At 43.8% G+C, this 18,383-nt stretch overlaps 1 protein-coding gene across 22 annotated transcripts in view; it reads left to right on the forward strand.

Annotated features, from left to right (window-relative positions):
- Positions 1 to 18,383, forward strand: part of TACC2 (transforming acidic coiled-coil containing protein 2) — a 213,132-nt gene that overhangs the window by 40,580 nt on the left and 154,169 nt on the right. For all 22 annotated transcript variants that reach the window (XM_036898706.2, XM_036898710.2, XM_057506401.1 and 19 more), the window contains one exon: positions 7,906 to 8,018. In XM_036898706.2, coding sequence (XP_036754601.2) covers positions 7,906 to 8,018 — 113 coding nt within the window. The remainder of the gene's footprint in view (positions 1 to 7,905; positions 8,019 to 18,383) is intronic.

Below are 18,383 nucleotides of genomic sequence, written 5' to 3' on the forward strand. Positions count from 1 at the left end.
CTGTCTAGCCTTGTGCCAAGTGCTTTCTCAGGTAGTATCTTATTTAACCTTCAGAACAACTCTGTATGATCCCCATTTTCCAGTTTGGGTACTGGAGGTACAGAGCACAGGTAAATACGCAGGGAATCTTGGCTTTTATCCACCACACGTGGCTTCCTGCACCCTTACACTTGAGTCGAACCTCCTGTTGCTCTAGGATGAAAATGAGTGGATGTAGGAATTCTAAAGGGGCAAAAAATAAAGTTTGCGTTTGCATTTTAAGTTTAATCGGGTAAAAATCGCTGGACATTAAAAGCCATCCTGACAAAGCTAACTCTGAATAAAAGGTCCCTCTCCTCCACTTGTACGGTTCTTGGCATCTGGGCAGGGTGCTCCCGCCAGCCACTGAGGCAAGCAGGCCAAGGATTGTGGTCCCTCTTTTACAGGTGGAGAAACAGGCTTCAAGGGGTGAAATGATGTGGGTTTTCTAAACTGGCCCCATCCTCTTTAAATTATATTGCTTCTAAAATATTAAACACATGAAAGACGTTAAGATTGGGAGTATTTTTGAAATCTCAGAGGTTTTCCTTTCCCTGTAGCCTAAAGATGTCAGAGCATGTTAGCCCTGGCATCTCTGAAGTTCCCGGATCCTTTTAGGAACCACTTTTGACCCAGATGCTTTTGAGGAAAGGAGATAGCATTTATTGTTTATTGAATGTGTATCTCTCATTCATTCACTCACTCTAAGTTCCATGAGGGTAGGAACCATGTTTTTTTTTTTTTCTAATTCAACTTTTTATTTGGGAACATTTTCCGGTTACAGAAAAGTTGCAAAGATAGTACAGGGGATTCTACTTATTCTTCCCCTGGCTTCACCTGCGGGAGCATCTCACACCTAGCTGCCTAGACATCTTCCCTGTCTCCCTAGACTCAGCTCTCCCCAGACACGAGGCAGAGTCACCAAACTCCACTGCCACCTCCATTCTGCTATTTCTCCATCTCTTATTGGAAGAGTGGAGATTCAAACCCAGCTCTCTCTGAATCCAAAGCTTACTCATTTTTCTGTCTTATCGTGTCAGAAACATTCTGTTTGGGAAGGCCTAAAATTCTCCTCTTGGGGTCTCCCTGCCTTGGCCTGACAGACTGCCTGCTCCATGGGCCTTGAGGCCAGGGTGTCCTCAGCTGCCAGTGTGGGAGAGTCACTTCAACCTTTCGTTTTCACCTTGGAGGTGAAGAAATGTTTGGGATGATCTTGCAGAACTGGTCTGAGCACTTGCCTTCCCTTGACAAGGAGGACAGGCAGCAGGGCCTTGGTATGAACATGTGTTCCTCCTCCATATTTGGCAGCCGGGCAGTTGTTTCTGAAATCCGACTCCTAATGCCATGGGGTTGACCTTTGGTCTACTTCCCAGCATTCACCCGCAGTCATGCTGTTCCCAAGAGGTTTGGTCAAAGAGTGGGTGAGCTGGCAAGACACTGTGGTCATGATCTAACCATATTAATTAAGCTTCTCTATTGGCATGGCCAGTAAGCCAGGTTCTAGAGAGATGGAGCACATTTAAGAGGTAAGGTCAGGGGAATTTTATTTTTAATGGTGAAACAACCTTAGCTCTCGATGAAGCATATTTTTCAGGATGGGAAGGTTGCTGTAACTGTTTGAAAACTGCTTTAAAATAGACCCAGGGCTCTGGAGAATTCCGGAGTCAAACAAAGGTCGTTTGTTTACTCAAGCAATGACAACAAAGGAAGGATCTGAAGAAGCAGTTTGACAAGTTGGTTTGTCCTGTGAGGATTGCCAATATTTTTTTCCAGCCTGCTATTTGGAAGCGGAAGGGGGTCACGTTAGAAATGCATGTGGCTGTGCAGTGACACCTGTTGAAACACAGGCCCCTTGGATTCCGGTAAGCAACAGGGCTTACTACTGTTGCTAGGCTGGAGAAATTGGAAGCAGGGCTCAGAGACACTGTAGGAAACGTAGCAAACGCAAGAGCTCAGAGGGCTGAGTGTGCTTGCCCCGATTTGCAGAAGTGGCTACCAGACTAAATGCAATAATCTATTTTTCATACTTGCAACAAATATTTATGAAGTGCCTCTCTGTGCCAGGGGCTTTTCTGGGCACTGAATCGAGGTCCCTGTGCTATATTATTCATAAATGTCCAGTTGTTTTAGTTACTTGGAGCATGGCAGGAAGATGGCAGAGATCATAGGCAATGATTTCGACTGTTTAGTGAGGCAGCATAGATGGGTCAAGAGCCCAGGCTCTGGACCTGAACCACCCAGGGCCAAGTCTTGGATCTACCACTTCAAGCTGTGTGACATTGTGCAAGTGGCTTTACCTCTCTGAGCCAGGTGTTCTTATTTGTGAAATAGGACTTTTGCAAAGATTGAATGAATTTAAATATGTGAAGCACTTATAAGAACAGTACTTGGCATATACAAAGTGTTTATAGTAAAAGTTTGCTGTTATTGTTAGAGTAGAAAAAGTGCTATGTTGGCATTATTGTGGAAAGAGCATTGGACTTCTAGGAAGAAGACCTGGCCAAGCCATTTAGTGCTCTGTTTCTCATCTGGAAATGGAAAACTATATTTTACTTGCCTGTTTAGTGTACACGGATCTTGTAAGAATCAGATGGATTTGATTCAGTCAAAAAAGAATCAGTCAAAGCCTTTGAAAAGTGCAATGTGCCATTCCCGTGGATAATACTATTGCCTTTATTTTATAAACTCCTTCCAGAATGTTTTTGCTGGAGAGAGCTGGTAGTGTTGCAGATTAGCTTTCTATAAGGAGGAGGGGTGGGGCTGACAAGGGAGAAAGGCCTACCCCTTTTTTCTTCTTCAAAGACAAGTCTAAGCCCTTGTTATAGTTGCTTTGCCGGAGGAAATGTAGCACATGCTCCCTTTCTTCTTTAGTCAGCAAAGATCTGTCTCCTTATTCCATCTGTTGTTTGCATCTGTCTGGGCTGTCAGACATGCCAATGTCTTTCCAGAATTACTTCACAGTAACCTTGATCACGGAATAAAGAGCAGGAGATTTATCTGTTAAGTTATTTGCAGAATTATTCACTCCTAATGATGTGGTGATTGAAAAGGAAGCCTGGCAGCAGATGATGTTTGCAGCTGAAGCCTGCATGACAGTCAGACATGTAGGAATTGGGTTATAATGTAAAAAATTCAGGACCCTGATATAAAAATGACACTCTATATTGTGATTTTTGAGTGATCATAGTAAATTTCTGAATCAGTCACCCAACGGTAGTAGTATTACATAGATAAAGAAAAGAACCTTCCTTAGAAGAGTCAGGAGCACTTCGGAGTTCGAATCTGTGGTGATTTAAAGTTTGTAGCGCCTTGATGCTGTCCTGCAGGGACGACGGTGGCCCCGGATTCACAGATCGCAGCTTGAGGCCCGCAGGCCAGCGCAGGGGCTCTGGCTACAGGGAACGGTTTGGCCAGCAGAGGCCAAGCCACTCAGGGTCTCAAGCCCTGCTTCTAGTGAGGAATCTGCCCCAGCCCTCTCTGTTGCCTCTAACACTTCTCCGTTAAAGGGATCAAACAGAAATGCCTTTTCCTGGCTCTGGGACCAGAGGGAAACGGGTCCCTCCAGACTCCACTGCTGTGTGATCTTGGCCAAATGCCTACCCTTCCAAAGCCTCAGCTCTGAAACAACACGTGAATAGCATCTCCCTCATAAGGCTGAAGACCCGGTGACCCAGTTCATGGAGAGCTACTGGCCTAGGACCTGGTACTTAGGGAGTGTCCAATACACAGAAGCTGTTACTATCACTGTGTTGTTATTTCCCTCCACATACTGTCTCAGCAAAAATAACTGTAGTATTTCTAATTGTGGTATTGTGTTAGCATTGGAATATATGAACATCTGAGAGTTGTAGCAACTTTTATATCTTACCTTGGAACACAGCTGGGTGAACACAGCTCAGAGGAATGCACCAGGTGGGAGAAACACAGCCACAGCTAACCTGCTCTTCAGTCTGCATCGGAAGGTCAAAGACGACGGTCCATCCAGCAGAAGACTCGGGACTCAAGAAGACCCCCAGGTTCAGATTGGGCAGATGATTTGCACCCAAACATTCCACAGAAGCTTCAAAATTAATGTACAGCAGCCTAGAGGTTGACGGAGGCCAGTGGATGTAGAGCCTCAGTCTCCCCCTTGGCTGCCCTGCATTTGCACCTCCGTGGTCACAGCACTGGGGTCTGTCTGTCTAGACTGTGAGCAACTTGAGGAAAGAAATGGAATCTCCTTCACTTTTGTAGCCCCATTTCTAGCACTCGCTCTGGCATGTAGGCTTCAGATGAATCTTTCTTAGATGATTGAATGAATCAACAAATCGATAAATAAAGCATTACTTTCTGGACGGTCTGGGTGAAAAGAGATATTTATAAAAGAATCTGGCCACACCCGGGTCTGTAGTCACAACTGGTGTGAACTGATGGTTTGATGAGAGGCCTTTTACATCTCCAGTTCCTCCATTTGATGGGCAGGGTCAGCCTGGGTGTCTCTCTCTGGGGTCAGGAGGCAGAGCAGTGTTCCGAGTGGAGAGAAATTTCCAGAACAAGGATGGGCAGTCATGGGGAGGCCCGTACAGCCCAGAGGAGCTCTTCTTGCCTGTCTTCAGGTGCCCACCTCCACCACATTCCCCACTAGACTGAGGCGTCCCCAAGGACAGGAGCTGGGAGCTGAGGAGCTTGGTTTCTCCCAAGCACCCAGCAAGCCATGTGCTGAGGTCTGAGAGCATTCACTGGAAGAAAGGGAAGCCATCTAGTTCACAGGAAGGCACTGTCTGCTCACAAGCCACGCACCTTCCCAGAGCAGGGCCACCTTCCAGCATTCACAAAGGTGCTCACAGACTGGGGGCTGCCATGTTCTGTGGATCACATGACAGATTTAAATGAGCTGGAAAAAAATGAGGTCTTTGTGCTAACTGTCCTCCAAAGCATGTTTCCTGGAGCACTAGTTCTGTGAGGTATGAACGAAGGGTCCTGTGGTCAGGCAACTTTGGGAACTGAACTAAAGTCCAATATGTCATCTTACCACAGAACTTCTCAAATCCTTTAGTATTTGAATGTGCACTGTGAATTTCTAAGAGAGATCTACATAATGTAGTGCTTCTTACATTTATTTGATCATAGGACACTTTGTTTCCTTCAAACCTAGGCTGGTCACCTATGGGATGCATTTTTTTGTTGTTGTTATCATTAATCTACAATTACATGCAGAACATTATGTTTACTAGGCTCCCCCCTTCACCAAGTCCCCCCCACAATCCCCATTACAGTCACTGTCCATCAGCGTAGTAAGATGCTGTAGATTCACTACTTGCCTTCTCTGTGTTGTACAGCCCTCCCCGTGCCCCCCCACATGCTAATCCTAATGCCCCCTTTCTTCTTCCCCACCCTTATCCCTCCCTTCCCACCCATACTCCCCAGTCCCTTTCCCTTTGGTAACTGTTAGTCCATTCTTGGGTTCTGTGATTCTGCTGCAGTTTTGTTCCTTCAGTTTTTCTTTGTTCTTATACTCCACATATGAATGAAATCATTTGGTACTTGTCTTTCTCTGCCTGGCTTATTTCACTGAGCATAATGCCCTCTAACTCCATCCATGTTGTTGCAAATGGTAGGATTTGTTTTCTTCTTATGACTGAATAATATTCCATTGTGTATATGTACCACATCTTCTTTATCCATTCATCTACTGATGGACACTTGGGTTGCTTCCATTTCTTGGCTATTGTAAATAGTGCTGCAATAAACATACGGGTGCATCTGTCTTTTTCAAACTGGGCTGCTGCATTCTTAGGGTAAATTCCTGGAAGTGGAATTCCTAAGTCAAATGGTATTTCTATTTTGAGCTTTTTGAGGAACCTCCAAACTGCTTTCCACAATGGTTGAACTAATTTACATTCCCACCAGCAGTGTAGGAGGGTTCCCCTTTCTCCGCAACCTCGCCAACATTTGTTGTTGTTTGTCTTTTGGATGGTGGTGACCCTTACTGGTGTGAGATGATATCTCATTGTGGTTTTAATTTGCATTTCTCTGATGATTAGCGATGTGGAGCATCTTTTCATGTGTCTGTTGACCATCTGAATTTCTTCTTTGGAGAACTGTCTGTTCAGCTCCTCTGCCCATTTTTTAATTGGATTATTTGCTTTTTGTTTGTTGAGGTGCATGAGCTCTATATATTTTGGATGTCAACCCTTTATCAGATCTGTCATTTATGAATATTTTCTCCCATACTGTAGAGTACCTTTTTGTTCTATTGATGGTGTCCTTTGCTGTACAGAAGCTTTTCAGCTTGATATAGTCCCACTTGTTCATTTTTGCTTTTGTTTCCCTTGCCCAGGGAGATATGTTCATGAAGAAGTCACTCATGTTTATGTCCATGAGATTTTTGCCTATGTTTTTTTCTAAGAGTTTTATGGTTTCATGACTTACATTCAGGTCTTTGATCCATTTTGAATTTACTTTTGTGTATGGGGTTAGACAGTGATCCAGTTTCATTCTCTTACATGTAGCTGTCCAGTTTTGCCAGCACCATCTGTTGAAGAGACTGTCATTTCCCCATTGTATGTCCATGGCCCCTTTAACGTGTATTAATTGACCATATATGTTTGGGTTAATGTCTGGAGTCTCTATTCTGTTCCATTGGTCTGTGGCTCTGTTCTTGTGCCACAACCAAACTGTCTTGATTACTGTGGCTTTGTAGTAGAGCTTGAAGTTGGGGAGCGAGATCCTCCCCTCTTTATTCTTCCTTCTCAAGATTGCTTTGGCTATTCGGGGTCTTTGGTGTTTCCACATGAATTTTTGAACTATTTTGGCAGAAATCCAGCTTGTACCGGCTAAGGCAAGTAGGGAATCAGGATTTTACGCAACTGCTGGATAGAGAGGGCAGAGTAGGTTGGGCCTCAGGGCCAACCAGAGTCATCAGGACCTTTCCTGCTGGGTCGAGTCTCCCTTGCTGCAGGCTGTCATCCTCTGCAATAGCTAGGAACAGTCTGCCTTTGACTCTCATACTCTTTCTGCCAACCCCCCACCAGATTCCTGACCCTCTCGTTCTTTGGGGAGCCCTGCGGAAGGACCTGACTTGGCCTGAGCGTTGTGCACACCTGATGGGCAGAGACGCCCCTGCAAGGACGAAATGAAAGACAACCACTGCTTTGGAAAATATTGCTCAGGTTGATAAAGCCTGTTCCCCATTTCTGATGTCTATCTTATACTTAAATGTGCATCATTAAAATTGCGTTTTCAAAACATCTCATCTCTTTCCATTCCATGGTTTGAAGTTTTGACTGTTCTTTATACTTTCATATCTTGGTTTTAAAATTGATTAAATGGCAGATGAGTTTGTTGTGGGACTGAAGGGAAAGGTGAGCACCTCTCAGAGTGGTTAGGACCTAAACATTAGCCCCACATTTCCAAGGCTCATCATTTTCTTCCTTCTGTTTTATTTATTTATTTACTTTTCAGGTTCCAGCTGAATTCTGGCATGCCAAACCATGGGGGAGGGGAGCAAGAAAATATGTTTTCACCTCTGTGGTGCCACGAACAGACTCAACACTTTAAGATCTTAGTTTAAATACCCCCACTTTCTCCAGGGAGCAGATGACCCCCAAAGTATGGAAGGTGTCCCCAGTCTTGGTTTCTTACTAAAACAGTCATTCTACTCCACGGGGATATTTGTTTAACTGTGTTTCTCCTCCATTAGATGGGAGCAGGGGCCACCTTTGCTTTGCTCGCCTGACGTCAAAATGTAGCTCAGTGCCAGCACGTGGTTGCGGCATGGTTGGATGGGAAAGCAAATGAAAGACCTGACCTTGGAATGTTGTGGTCAGGGGCCTGCTGATAAATGCTTTTGTGTTTTCAGAGACTCCTATTTGATTTCCTTTCCAATTTCTGTTTATTCTGGTTCAGAGAACTTCATCAGCTCAGAGTCCAGAATCTGTGCAACCATCTGGGAATAGTCAGAATATCAGAAGAAAGCCGGAGGACAAGTCTGGAAGCTCTGGCCATGAAGACGTGCCCAGGTAGGAGCCAGGTTCGGAGGACTGAGAGCCCAGGGCCCAGTCAGCACCCTTCCTGCCCAGCATTTGCTTTGGAAAATTTACTCCAAAACCCATGACACGGTCCTCAGTGGCGAGATGTTCTAAGCAGTTGTCTATTGACCTCTTTGTGATGGCCTAGACCTGCATGATTGGAAAATTAGTACTTAGGATGAAATTTGTAATCATAAGCTTCCATTCCAGCAACACTCTAGGTTTTTTTTATCTTCAGTGTGAGAACTTAAAAAAGATCAAGGCTACCCCAGGGCTTATCAGGGGTGTCTAATACATGGCTAAGTTGGGGTTGGTAGTGTGGTGCGGTCCTTGCGGGAACCAGCAGGTGACCCAGAGGATACAAAAAGCTATTGCAAAACTGACCAGTGCCCTCAGTCCCAGGGCAACTGTGGATGGATTGCAGAAATCAAAAGGCCACACTACTGCAGTGGGATGTGGCTAGTGGCTCATTATGACCACAGCCGGGTCCAGATTGTCCACGTATGGATAATAAGTCCAAGAAATAGGCTCTTCCCATGCAGTGTTCAGCACGGAATGTTTTGGGGGCATTCCCGAGCAGAGGGCCAGCAGACGTGAACATTCAGTTCCCAGAAAGGACACAGACTGAGAACACTAGAGGTAATTCATAATTGCCCAAGAGTTCAGCACAAGATCTGGTTAGAAAAACCCTTCTGAACATAGATAACCAACAGTGAAACTTTGGGTCACGAATAATTTTCCATAGCTTCTCACTTCGGCGTTTAAGCAACATTTTTTGCTCTAACTTTACAGATGGTCACGGGGTAGGTGAGAGTGATCCCTAGTGGCAGGAATTTCCATGCCTGGCTGGTGTTACTTCCTGGGCAGCTCCAGCTATGAGGCTTCCACGGGAGATACTTTCAGCCTCTTGGCATGAACATTAGATTTCTACAGCAAAATGGTGATCAGATGGGGACAGTGTTCTTTTTTGCCCAGGGAATCACAGAATATGGCTTGATGGCTTAACAGTACTTCTGACCCCCATTCTCTGCAAAAAAGGGGGCTTCCTTTGCCTCCCAGACCCCTTTGCCTCTTCTACTTCATGAACTTTTGATCAGGGTAACTGGACAAAGGTTCTAATATTGGCTCTGATGAGACCAGGTAGCCTGTCTAAATTGGCTGTAGGTGATCATGAAACTAATGGATGGATTCATCTTTTCTGGAATTCCAGCCAAGAGCACTTACTGCTGGCTGAGACCCAAGGTCCAGCTCTTCCCTCTGCATCTCTGTGAGGCTTTGGATGTCGTAAGAGGCTTGGGAATTTTTTGTGGCCTGTGTCTCAGCTGGACTGAAGAGTAACAGCAGCTCCGTGGTCGTCAGTTTCTTGTTCCCCAGCTTTAGTTAGTTATCATTTTTCCCTTGAAGAATAGTGTCTCATTACCATGCAAACTGGGCATAAAAGAGGCACCTCCTAAGAGCAAGCCCAAAGATGCAACTCCCTGTTCCAAATTGCCAGCATGCTTCTCCTCCATAAATGTGTGAAGGTCTATTGTGCAGGGCCCTGGACTAACTTACTCAGAAACTGTCAAGGGCTGACTGGGCTCCTGGAGTCTGGATGTTTATAGGAAGAGAGGGCAGGCACCCGCCTGGCACCCACAATCATGATGCAACAGCTTTTGATGTTCATTTTACAGACAGGCACCAGACACTATGCCAAATGCCCCATGTGTACAAAATAAAACTTTATTTAAATCAATTCATTTCCAATTGTAAGTCCTTCCTCTGCCAGGCTGGTGGGAACGCCCATGTCAGCCAGCCTCGGAACCACCTCCCCTGGCCTGGTGTATGGAGGTCATCATCTGTCCCCCTCAAACCCTTCACCACACAGATGCCTGCTGGTCCAGGCCACAATGTCCCCAGGCCCGATGACTGTGCAGCTTTCATGACATTTGGCACGTGGGAATCTGGGGAGGCTGGGAGCCCATGGCCATTCCCTTCAGCACTCTGTGCTCGTCTCCCGTGCGCCTGAGGAACCGGTCCAGAAACAGGGAGGGCCTCTCAGGCGTTCCCCGCTTTCTAAGACCTTTCCTCTGCTCCCCTGTCATCGTCCAATGCATGTGCCCGCCTCCTCCCTTGGCCACTTTGAACAACGAGCATTTTCTCTTCAGAGGATGTGTTACAGGTTTTTACAAAAGATTGGAGGAGCCATTGACCTCACATTGTTTCCATTTTATACTTGCCGTGACTCCAGAGAGAAAACTCAGGAGGGCCAAGGGAAGAATTTGGGGAGAAAGATGTAAATTCATATTCCCAGATTGTCCCTTTGCTCAAGATTGTCAACACCTAACAGATGGGGAAACCGAGGCTTGGAGCACTATGTCACCTACACCTTAGTGGCAGAAAGCTCACTGTTTCCCCCTTGAGGCCCCCTTCCTCTGAATTACCCAAGTTAGGGTGCATACATACATCCCTCAAAGGGGTAAGTTCATCCAAATAGAGTCCCGTCTATTCGGCTGCTTCGTGTACCATTTGCCACATGGTGTCGCTGTTGTAACTTACCCTTGTGTTGGACCCCACCCCTTCCGACAGAGGCTGGGAGGCTCCCTGATGCACACCCTGTGCAAGCCCCTGGGCTCCTGGAAAGGGTGAGCACAACCTCCTGGGATGAAGCTTAACACCAGGTTGAACCTCTTACTGCTCAGCAACGTCCACCCTCAAGCACGGCTGCCCCGGATGTCTGTGTGCGGACTGAGTTCAGGTTCCCTGCCTGCAACCCAGGGAGCCTTCCTTCCCCTTCTAGGGAACCAGCAACCAGGAATGGGCAGCTCTTTCCTTTCAAACCCTGGGAACACAAGGACCTGACCCTGTAAGCTTTTCCCAGCTAGTGGAGCTGTCAGGTTGCGCCAGAGGAAATGACTGCTTTGTAGGTAAAATTGTTGGGCAGTGGCCATTTCCTGTGCTTCCGCTCCGTACTTGTTCATTCTTCCAAGAAAGGCTGCAGGCAATATTCCAGAGATGGCGGAATTTGCTCAAGGAGTGACCCTGAGCGATTCCTGCGTGAATTTCTGACACCTTTGTCACTGCAGATGGAAGAGCGGACACTCAACAGTCTAAAGTCTGAACCATTATCCACCTGTTCTCACACGTGAGCTGGCATCAGGGTCACCTGCCGGGCTAGTTACAACACAAATGGCTGGGATCAACTCCAGAGAGTCTGATTCTGGGGTGAGGCCTGAGAACGAGCATTTCTAACCAGTGCCCAGGTGACGCTGATGTTGCCGGTCTGGGGACCATGCGTGAGAACCGCCACATTGCATCAGAGCCGAGTGATGACACAGGCTCAGGGCTGTTGGGGCTCAGAAGAGAAGGTGGTGGGAAGGCTGCACTGGACAGGAGCATCTCCTGGCGGGGTGGGGAATCTTACAGGGGCAGCTGTAGAGGCCATTCCAGGTAGGGGCAGAATTCCTGAACTGGCCCTCTCTGTGGTAGAGCAGGAAGTGAGCCCGGCCCATGGTGGTGGGTGTTCACTGTGAACAAGTTTGGGAAACTGAGGCCTGATTGAGAACTTGAAGACCAGATGAGGGCTTGAGAATGCATCCTGCAGGGAACAGGAATCTGGGGAGGTGCTTTGTGCTTGGTTAGTATTTAAACAAGGGATTATGCAGGCAAGGAAAGGTCTCAGAGGATGAAGGTAAGGGCTGTGTTGGTGCCCTGGAGGGGAGGCTCTGGCAGGAAGTAAACACAGAGAGCAGTGAGGGATACCCTTGCATTTGGGGGATGGTGACCGGGAACATCCCAAGGCGAACCCACAGCACGTGCCTGGGACAGCCCCGGTGAGGGCAGAGGCGGTGGAGTCAAAGACCCACCCAGCAGCACCAAGTACCTGAATGCAGATGGCCTGAGGGGCTGTATGAGGAACCTGAGGCTCAGAGAGGTTAAGGAACCTGACCCAGGTCACACAGACAGAGCATGGCAGGGTGGGGCTTAGAATCCAGCTTGGTTTGATGCTACCCGAAGCCCAGACTCACGGCATAATGGCCAAGTTCTCAGATTTTTGAAAGTATTTGTGTTGTGGTCTTCATAGTTAGAAAGCAAGTCCTGGTCTGTCCTTCAAATTTAATTTTTCTATAAACAAGGGCAGTTCTCAGATCCAGGAAAAAGAAAAAAAAAAAAAAGATCTGATCTATTTTATGAGAAGCTGCTGGGGCCAGCTCTTAGGGACCGGTCCCCGTGTTTCCTAAACTGTAGTAATGTGTTCTTTCCAAATAAACTTTGGGAAGTCCCAGATCTACTAACAGGCTCTTGCCCTGGCAGGGTGCGTCATGCGGAGCTGGGTGCAGCCGCCGCCCCCTGTCCTGCTTCTGACTCATTATTTATCTCTGGCAGGAAGTAAACACAGAGAGGAGTGGGAGGGAGGACTGGAGGACAGAGTGAGCGCCCTGACTTTTGACATTGGCTGAAAAAGAAGGTCACCGCTGAATGAGGTGTGTGTCTGCTTTTTGCTCAGCCGGTTTCAACAGAGCATTTAAAAAGAGGAGAGAGTATTTTTCCATGCTGAGATGATACCCATTTATTGTAAAAACTTGGAAAATGGAGAAAAATGGAAAGTGGTAAGAAAAAGTCAATAACACTCCCACCATCCATAGCTCTTAAAATATTAGTGTGTTCCCCTCAGACTTTTCTCATTTTTTTAGTTCTTTATTGATTGTGATCGTAGGGTGTGTGTATACATATATATCTACATTTAAATATAAAGATATATTTAAGCAATCTGTAAGTATATGTTCAAATAATTAATTAGACTCTTTTAGAGCAGTTTTAGGCTGACAGAAGATTGAGCAATACAGAGTTTCCCGATACCCCTCCTCCACCTCTCTACATAGTGTCCCCCATTAACATTTTGCATTAGTGTGGTACATTGGCTACAATTAATGAGCCAATATTGATGATTAAATCTGTAGTTTACATTAAGGTTCACTCTTGGTGGTGCACATTCTCTGGGTCTGACAAATGCGTAATGGCACGTATCCACCATTAAAATATCATACCGGACAGTGTCGCTGCCTTAAAAAATCTCCTGTGCTCCACCAATTCATTCCGCCTTCCCTCCCTCCCCTGCCAACCCTTGGCAACCACTGACCTTTTTATTGCCTCCATACTTTCTTTTTTTTCTATTACCTTTTATTTTTATTGGCATAAAATACATACCATGAGAGTATAAATCTGAGAGCCTGCTGAAAGCCTGTCCTCCTAGACACCTGTGTCATCACACTCAGTCCTCGATCTAGATTCTTTCCATCACCCCAGAACATTTCTCATGTCCCTTCCCAGTCAATCCCCTGCCCAAGAACAACAACTATTCCAACTTCTAACACCCGTGAATAGTTTTGCCAGTTCTTGAACTTCATATAAAGGAGATTTAACAGTGCATATACTCAGTATCTGGTTTCTTTTACACACTGCTACTTGTTGATTTTTAAAGTTATATTTTATTATAAAAAATGCATAACATAAAATTTACCATCTTGACCAATTCTAAGTGCAATGCAGTTCAATCTTAAATATATTCACATTGTTGTGCAACCAAGGTTTCTGCAGTTTCTTAAGGTAGAGGTGAAGTCATGGATTTGAGACCTGCTTTTTTACTGTTGTGTTTTAGTGCATTGAAAGTTCCTCTAAGGAGTGCTTTAGCTGCATATGACACGTTTTGATAGTCGTGTTTTCATTTTCATTTGGTTGAAATACTTTCTCATTTCCCTCTTAATTTCTTCTTTGACTCATGGGCTATTTAGAAGTGTATTTAATTTATTTAATTTCCAAATAGTTGGGGATTTTCCAGATATCTTTCATCTGTTGATTTTTAATTTAATTTCATTGTAGCAGATAATACACTTTGAATAATATGAATCTTTTTAAATTTATTGAGACTTCTAAAAAGTGTAGAACAAGAGCTATCTTTTAAATGTTTCATTTGCACTTGATAAGAATGTAATTGTGCCACTATTACATGGTGCTCAATGAATGTCAATTGCATCAAGTTGGTTGATACTGTGGTTGCCGACTGTCCTATCTGAACTGATGTTCTATCTGTTTGCTCAGTCAAGTATTAAGACGGGTGTGGAACTATCAGGTTATAATTGTGAACGTATCCATTTCTCCTTTTATCAGTTTGTTCTATGTATTTTGAAGCTCTGTTACTAGAGCAACTTTTAGAATGTTTGTGTCCTCTTGATGGTTTGAACTCTGTATCATCACAATGGTCTTCTTTATACCTGGTAATATTCTTTGTTCCTGAATTTACTTTGATATAATATGGGCACAACAGCTTTCTTTTGATTAGTGTTTTCATGGTATATTTTTTTCCCCTTTCTCTTCCTTTTAACATGTTTGGTCTTTTTAAGCAAAATTTGAAGTGCCTTTCTTGTAGACAACATAGCTGGATCTTACATTTTTAGTTCACTCTGAATATCTCTTTTACTGAAGTGTTTATAACATTTACATTTAATTTGATTATTAATATGATTGGCTTAAGTCTTCAGCCTTGTTATTTGTTTTCTCTGTCCATCTCCTTTTTGTTCCTTTTTCCTTTTTCTGGTTTCTTTTGGGAAAAAAAATCATTTTTTTGTGATTCTCTTTTATCTCCCTTTTAACTTATTAGCTACAACTGTTTCCGTTGTTCTAGGTGGCTACTTTAGGATCTATACCATACATCTCTAATGTATCACTGTCTACTTTCATGCGATATACCATCTCATACATATTACAAGAGTCTTACCCCAGTATACTTCTATTTCTTCCTTTTTTACTTTTCTTCTGTTATTGTCATATATTTTCTTTCTACATATGTTGTGAATCTCACAATATATGTTACTTTTGCTTGAAATAACCAATTATCTTTCAAAGGAGATTTAAATAATAAGAAAAAGTACTTTATCTTTACCTACATAGGTCCATGTCTGGTGTTCTGATTATGTGCATATCCTGATGGCTGTCTGGTATTATTTTCTTTTGGTTTGAGGAACTTCCTTGAACAGTCCTTGAAATATAGGTCTTCTGGTGAGTAATTCTTTTAGTTTTGTATGTCTGAAAAAATCTTGATTTTAGGAAGATATCTTTTCTGGGCAAAAGTTTCTTGGTAGACAATTTTGTGTTTCTTTTACTGCTTTAATATGTTGCATCACTGTATTCTAGCTTTCATGGCTTCCAACAAAAAATTGGAAGTTTTGTTTTCTGTCTTTTGTCCCATACTTCTGTTTCTGTCTTTTTTCTCAGGATGCTTTTAAGCTTTTTCACTTTTTTACTGTTTTAATCAATTTGGTTATGATGTGCTTTGGTGTGAGTTTCTTGTTTGTTGTGTTTGGAGTTAGATTCTTGAATCTGTTGGTTCATAGTTTACATCATATTATGAAAATGTTCAACCATTATTTCTTCACATAGTTTTTTAAATCTCTCAGCCACTCCTTTGGGGGCTCCAATTACATGTATATTCTTCCTCTTGAACTTGGCCCACAATTCACTGATACTCTGTTCATGGTTTGTTTGTTTGTTTGTTTGTTTTGTTTTTTTCTCTCTATGTTTGATTTTGGAGCATTTCTATTGCTGTCTTCGAGTTCACTGATCTTTTTCTCTCTAATGACTAAACTGTTATTAATCCCACCCAGTATGTTTTTCATTTTAGAAATTGTGGTATTTATCTCTAGATGTTTAATTTGGGTCTTTTTATATCTTCCATGTCTGTACTTAACATGACCAGTCTTTCTCCTAGCATCCTGAACATGTGGAATACAATTTTTTTACTTTTAAAAAGTAATACTTTTTTAAAAGTCCTTGTGTATGAATTCTATCTTTTACACCATTTCTGGGTTGGCTTTGATTAATTGAGTTTTCTTTTCACCGTGGGTCACATTTTCCTGCTTCTCTGCATTCCAGACACTGTGGATTTTATGCTTTTGAATTCTGGATATTTTTGTATTTCCGTAAATATTCTTGAACTTTGCTTTGGAATACAGTTCAATTATCTGGCACAGCTTAATCCTTTTGGGTCTTGCTTTTCAGCTTTGTGGGGCGGGACCAGAGAAGTGTTTAGCCTAGGGTTAATTGTCTCTACTACTGAGGCAAGACTCTTCTTAGTATTCTGACAGATGTCCCATGAATTATGAGGTTTTCCACTCTGGCCGGTGGGAACAGGGACTATTCTCAGCCCTGTGTTGTTCAAGGATTCTTCCCTATAAACCTTTCAGGTGGTCTGTACCTAGTCTCAGGTGGTTTCCATGCATATACGTGCTGATCATACTTTGTGTACCTCTGGGGTTCTCTGTGTCCAGCTTTCTCTTCTTGGCTCTCTGCCTTGGGACCTCTAGCTGCCGTGGTCCGCCCAGGTGTCCAGCTCCATCTCCTCCAGTCAGGGAGACTGTCGGGCTCCAGCTGGGCCACGTCCTCTGAGCACTCTGTTGCTCTCCATCTCCAATGACCGCTGTCCGTTATTTCCTATGCCTCCTGTAGAAGCCAACCCGCCATTAGACCAAGCCCCTGTACAACCCCTTGTACAGTTGTTAACTGCTGTAGTTCATAATTCTTCACATGGCACCTTCCAACCCAGGATCTCCACTGAAAAGCCACCATACCAAGTTCCTTTTTCTGGTTTTAAATGGCGATGCAGCAAAACATCTGGCACTTATTTTTGGAGAGGTGGGGAGTTCCCTTCTAGAAAAACAACAATAAGAGGATGCCGTGAGTGAGAGTTGTCTGTCTTTTCTCCTCAAGATCAGCTTGTATCACAGACACCTGTAATCTGTTGTCTTTTTATGGCCTCAGATGCCAACTTTGACAGCAGTTAATCTTCCCAAACTCGTCACTGCAGCTGCCTTAGTGCCGGGAAGGAGGCTAAGATGGTGTTTATCCCTTTAACACTGAACCAGCTTGACCCCTGGTAATGTTGACTCATCTGCTCCCCTCTCCCTTCTGTCTGGAGGATTACAGAGAGGCAAAATCTCAGTGAAATAGGACTTATTCTAAAAAGAACCCTTAATCACATTTTTGAGGTCAGTACACAAGCTCAGTCTCACGTAGGTGATATTGGTGACATCTTACTGTTCCGAGGATGCCCCAGACATTCTGAAATATTTTCAATCATCAGGTGAAGATGCACTTACGTTCCCTGTTTTGCACTGTATTGACTAAGGCAGGAAGATTATTTTAATATGCATTAGAAGTCTTATCAAGAAGGACTATAACACAATTATATTTACCACTCTTGTATTTTGGTGTCAAAATAAAATAATTCAAACCCCCATAATTCAAGCACACAAAGAAAACTGTCGTTTGCATTTTTACTGGCATAATTTGCAGGATTGGACTAAAACCAAGGAAATATTCATATTTAAGACAACATTCTACCAAATTCCTTGCTTTGTACTTAGTAAAGTTTTAAAGATCTTTCTTTATTGTGAATAAAAGCAGATATCTTTTCTAATGCGATAGTAGTTTTATTTTTAGTATTTGATCATTAGGAGACGTCCAAATGATCAGAAGTAATGATTACATCAGAAATACATTGAAATGCGCTGGTGTTTTGTCAGAACAGCATCTAGATACGTCTAAAGGACAATGACAGACACCAACAACTGAGACAGTGGAGACATGAACCCATTCCAGCCACAGGAAGCACTTATGTATAACGATCCAGCGGCTCTTCCAGCAATTAGTGTGGGAGCCACAAAATTGGGTCAATCTGCTACCTTGCAGGATCCCATGAGAGGGAGGCTGAAAATATGGGTTAGAAGACAGTTAAAAAATTTTTTTAGGAATTCAGCTCCCTGTTCCCCTCCCTGACTATGCGGGGTAATGGATTCTCACAAGTGCACCCACACCTTGACCTTGAAGTCATATGGAAGGTCATGTGGTAGCGTGTAGACTGAATAATAAGAATATTAAGGGTTTTATCCACCCCCTCACACAATCCTTCTCCCTTCTTACTCTAGAGTCTTCAATATTTTCCATTCATCTATTGCTTGGTTTGCTTAAACTATTGTGGACTTTGTTTTTTCTATCACAAAATGAGCACAGAAAAGAGTTAAAACTGGATTAAAAGTGCAAAGCCCATCTGCCAATCTGTTAGAGTCAGTGGGCTCCTAGGCATCTGTGCAGGAAGCACTGTTTGGACGATTTAGGATTGTGCATATGGACGGGACCTAATCTGCTAGGACCGCAGTGAAGGTGAGGAAGTGACCTTCTCTGGGAAATACCGTGCTATAGTTGACAAGGCATGGCAAGTTCCCTTTCCTTTCTACCTTGAGAATTCGTTCCTCTGCATGAATCAACTTACAACGTAAATTCCTTTTATAAAGTCTCTGGAACAGGTGTTATATCCCACAGGGC

This window comes from Manis pentadactyla, chromosome 8 (assembly GCF_030020395.1).
Source record: "Manis pentadactyla isolate mManPen7 chromosome 8, mManPen7.hap1, whole genome shotgun sequence".
NCBI classification, from domain to species: Eukaryota; Metazoa; Chordata; class Mammalia; order Pholidota; family Manidae; genus Manis; species Manis pentadactyla.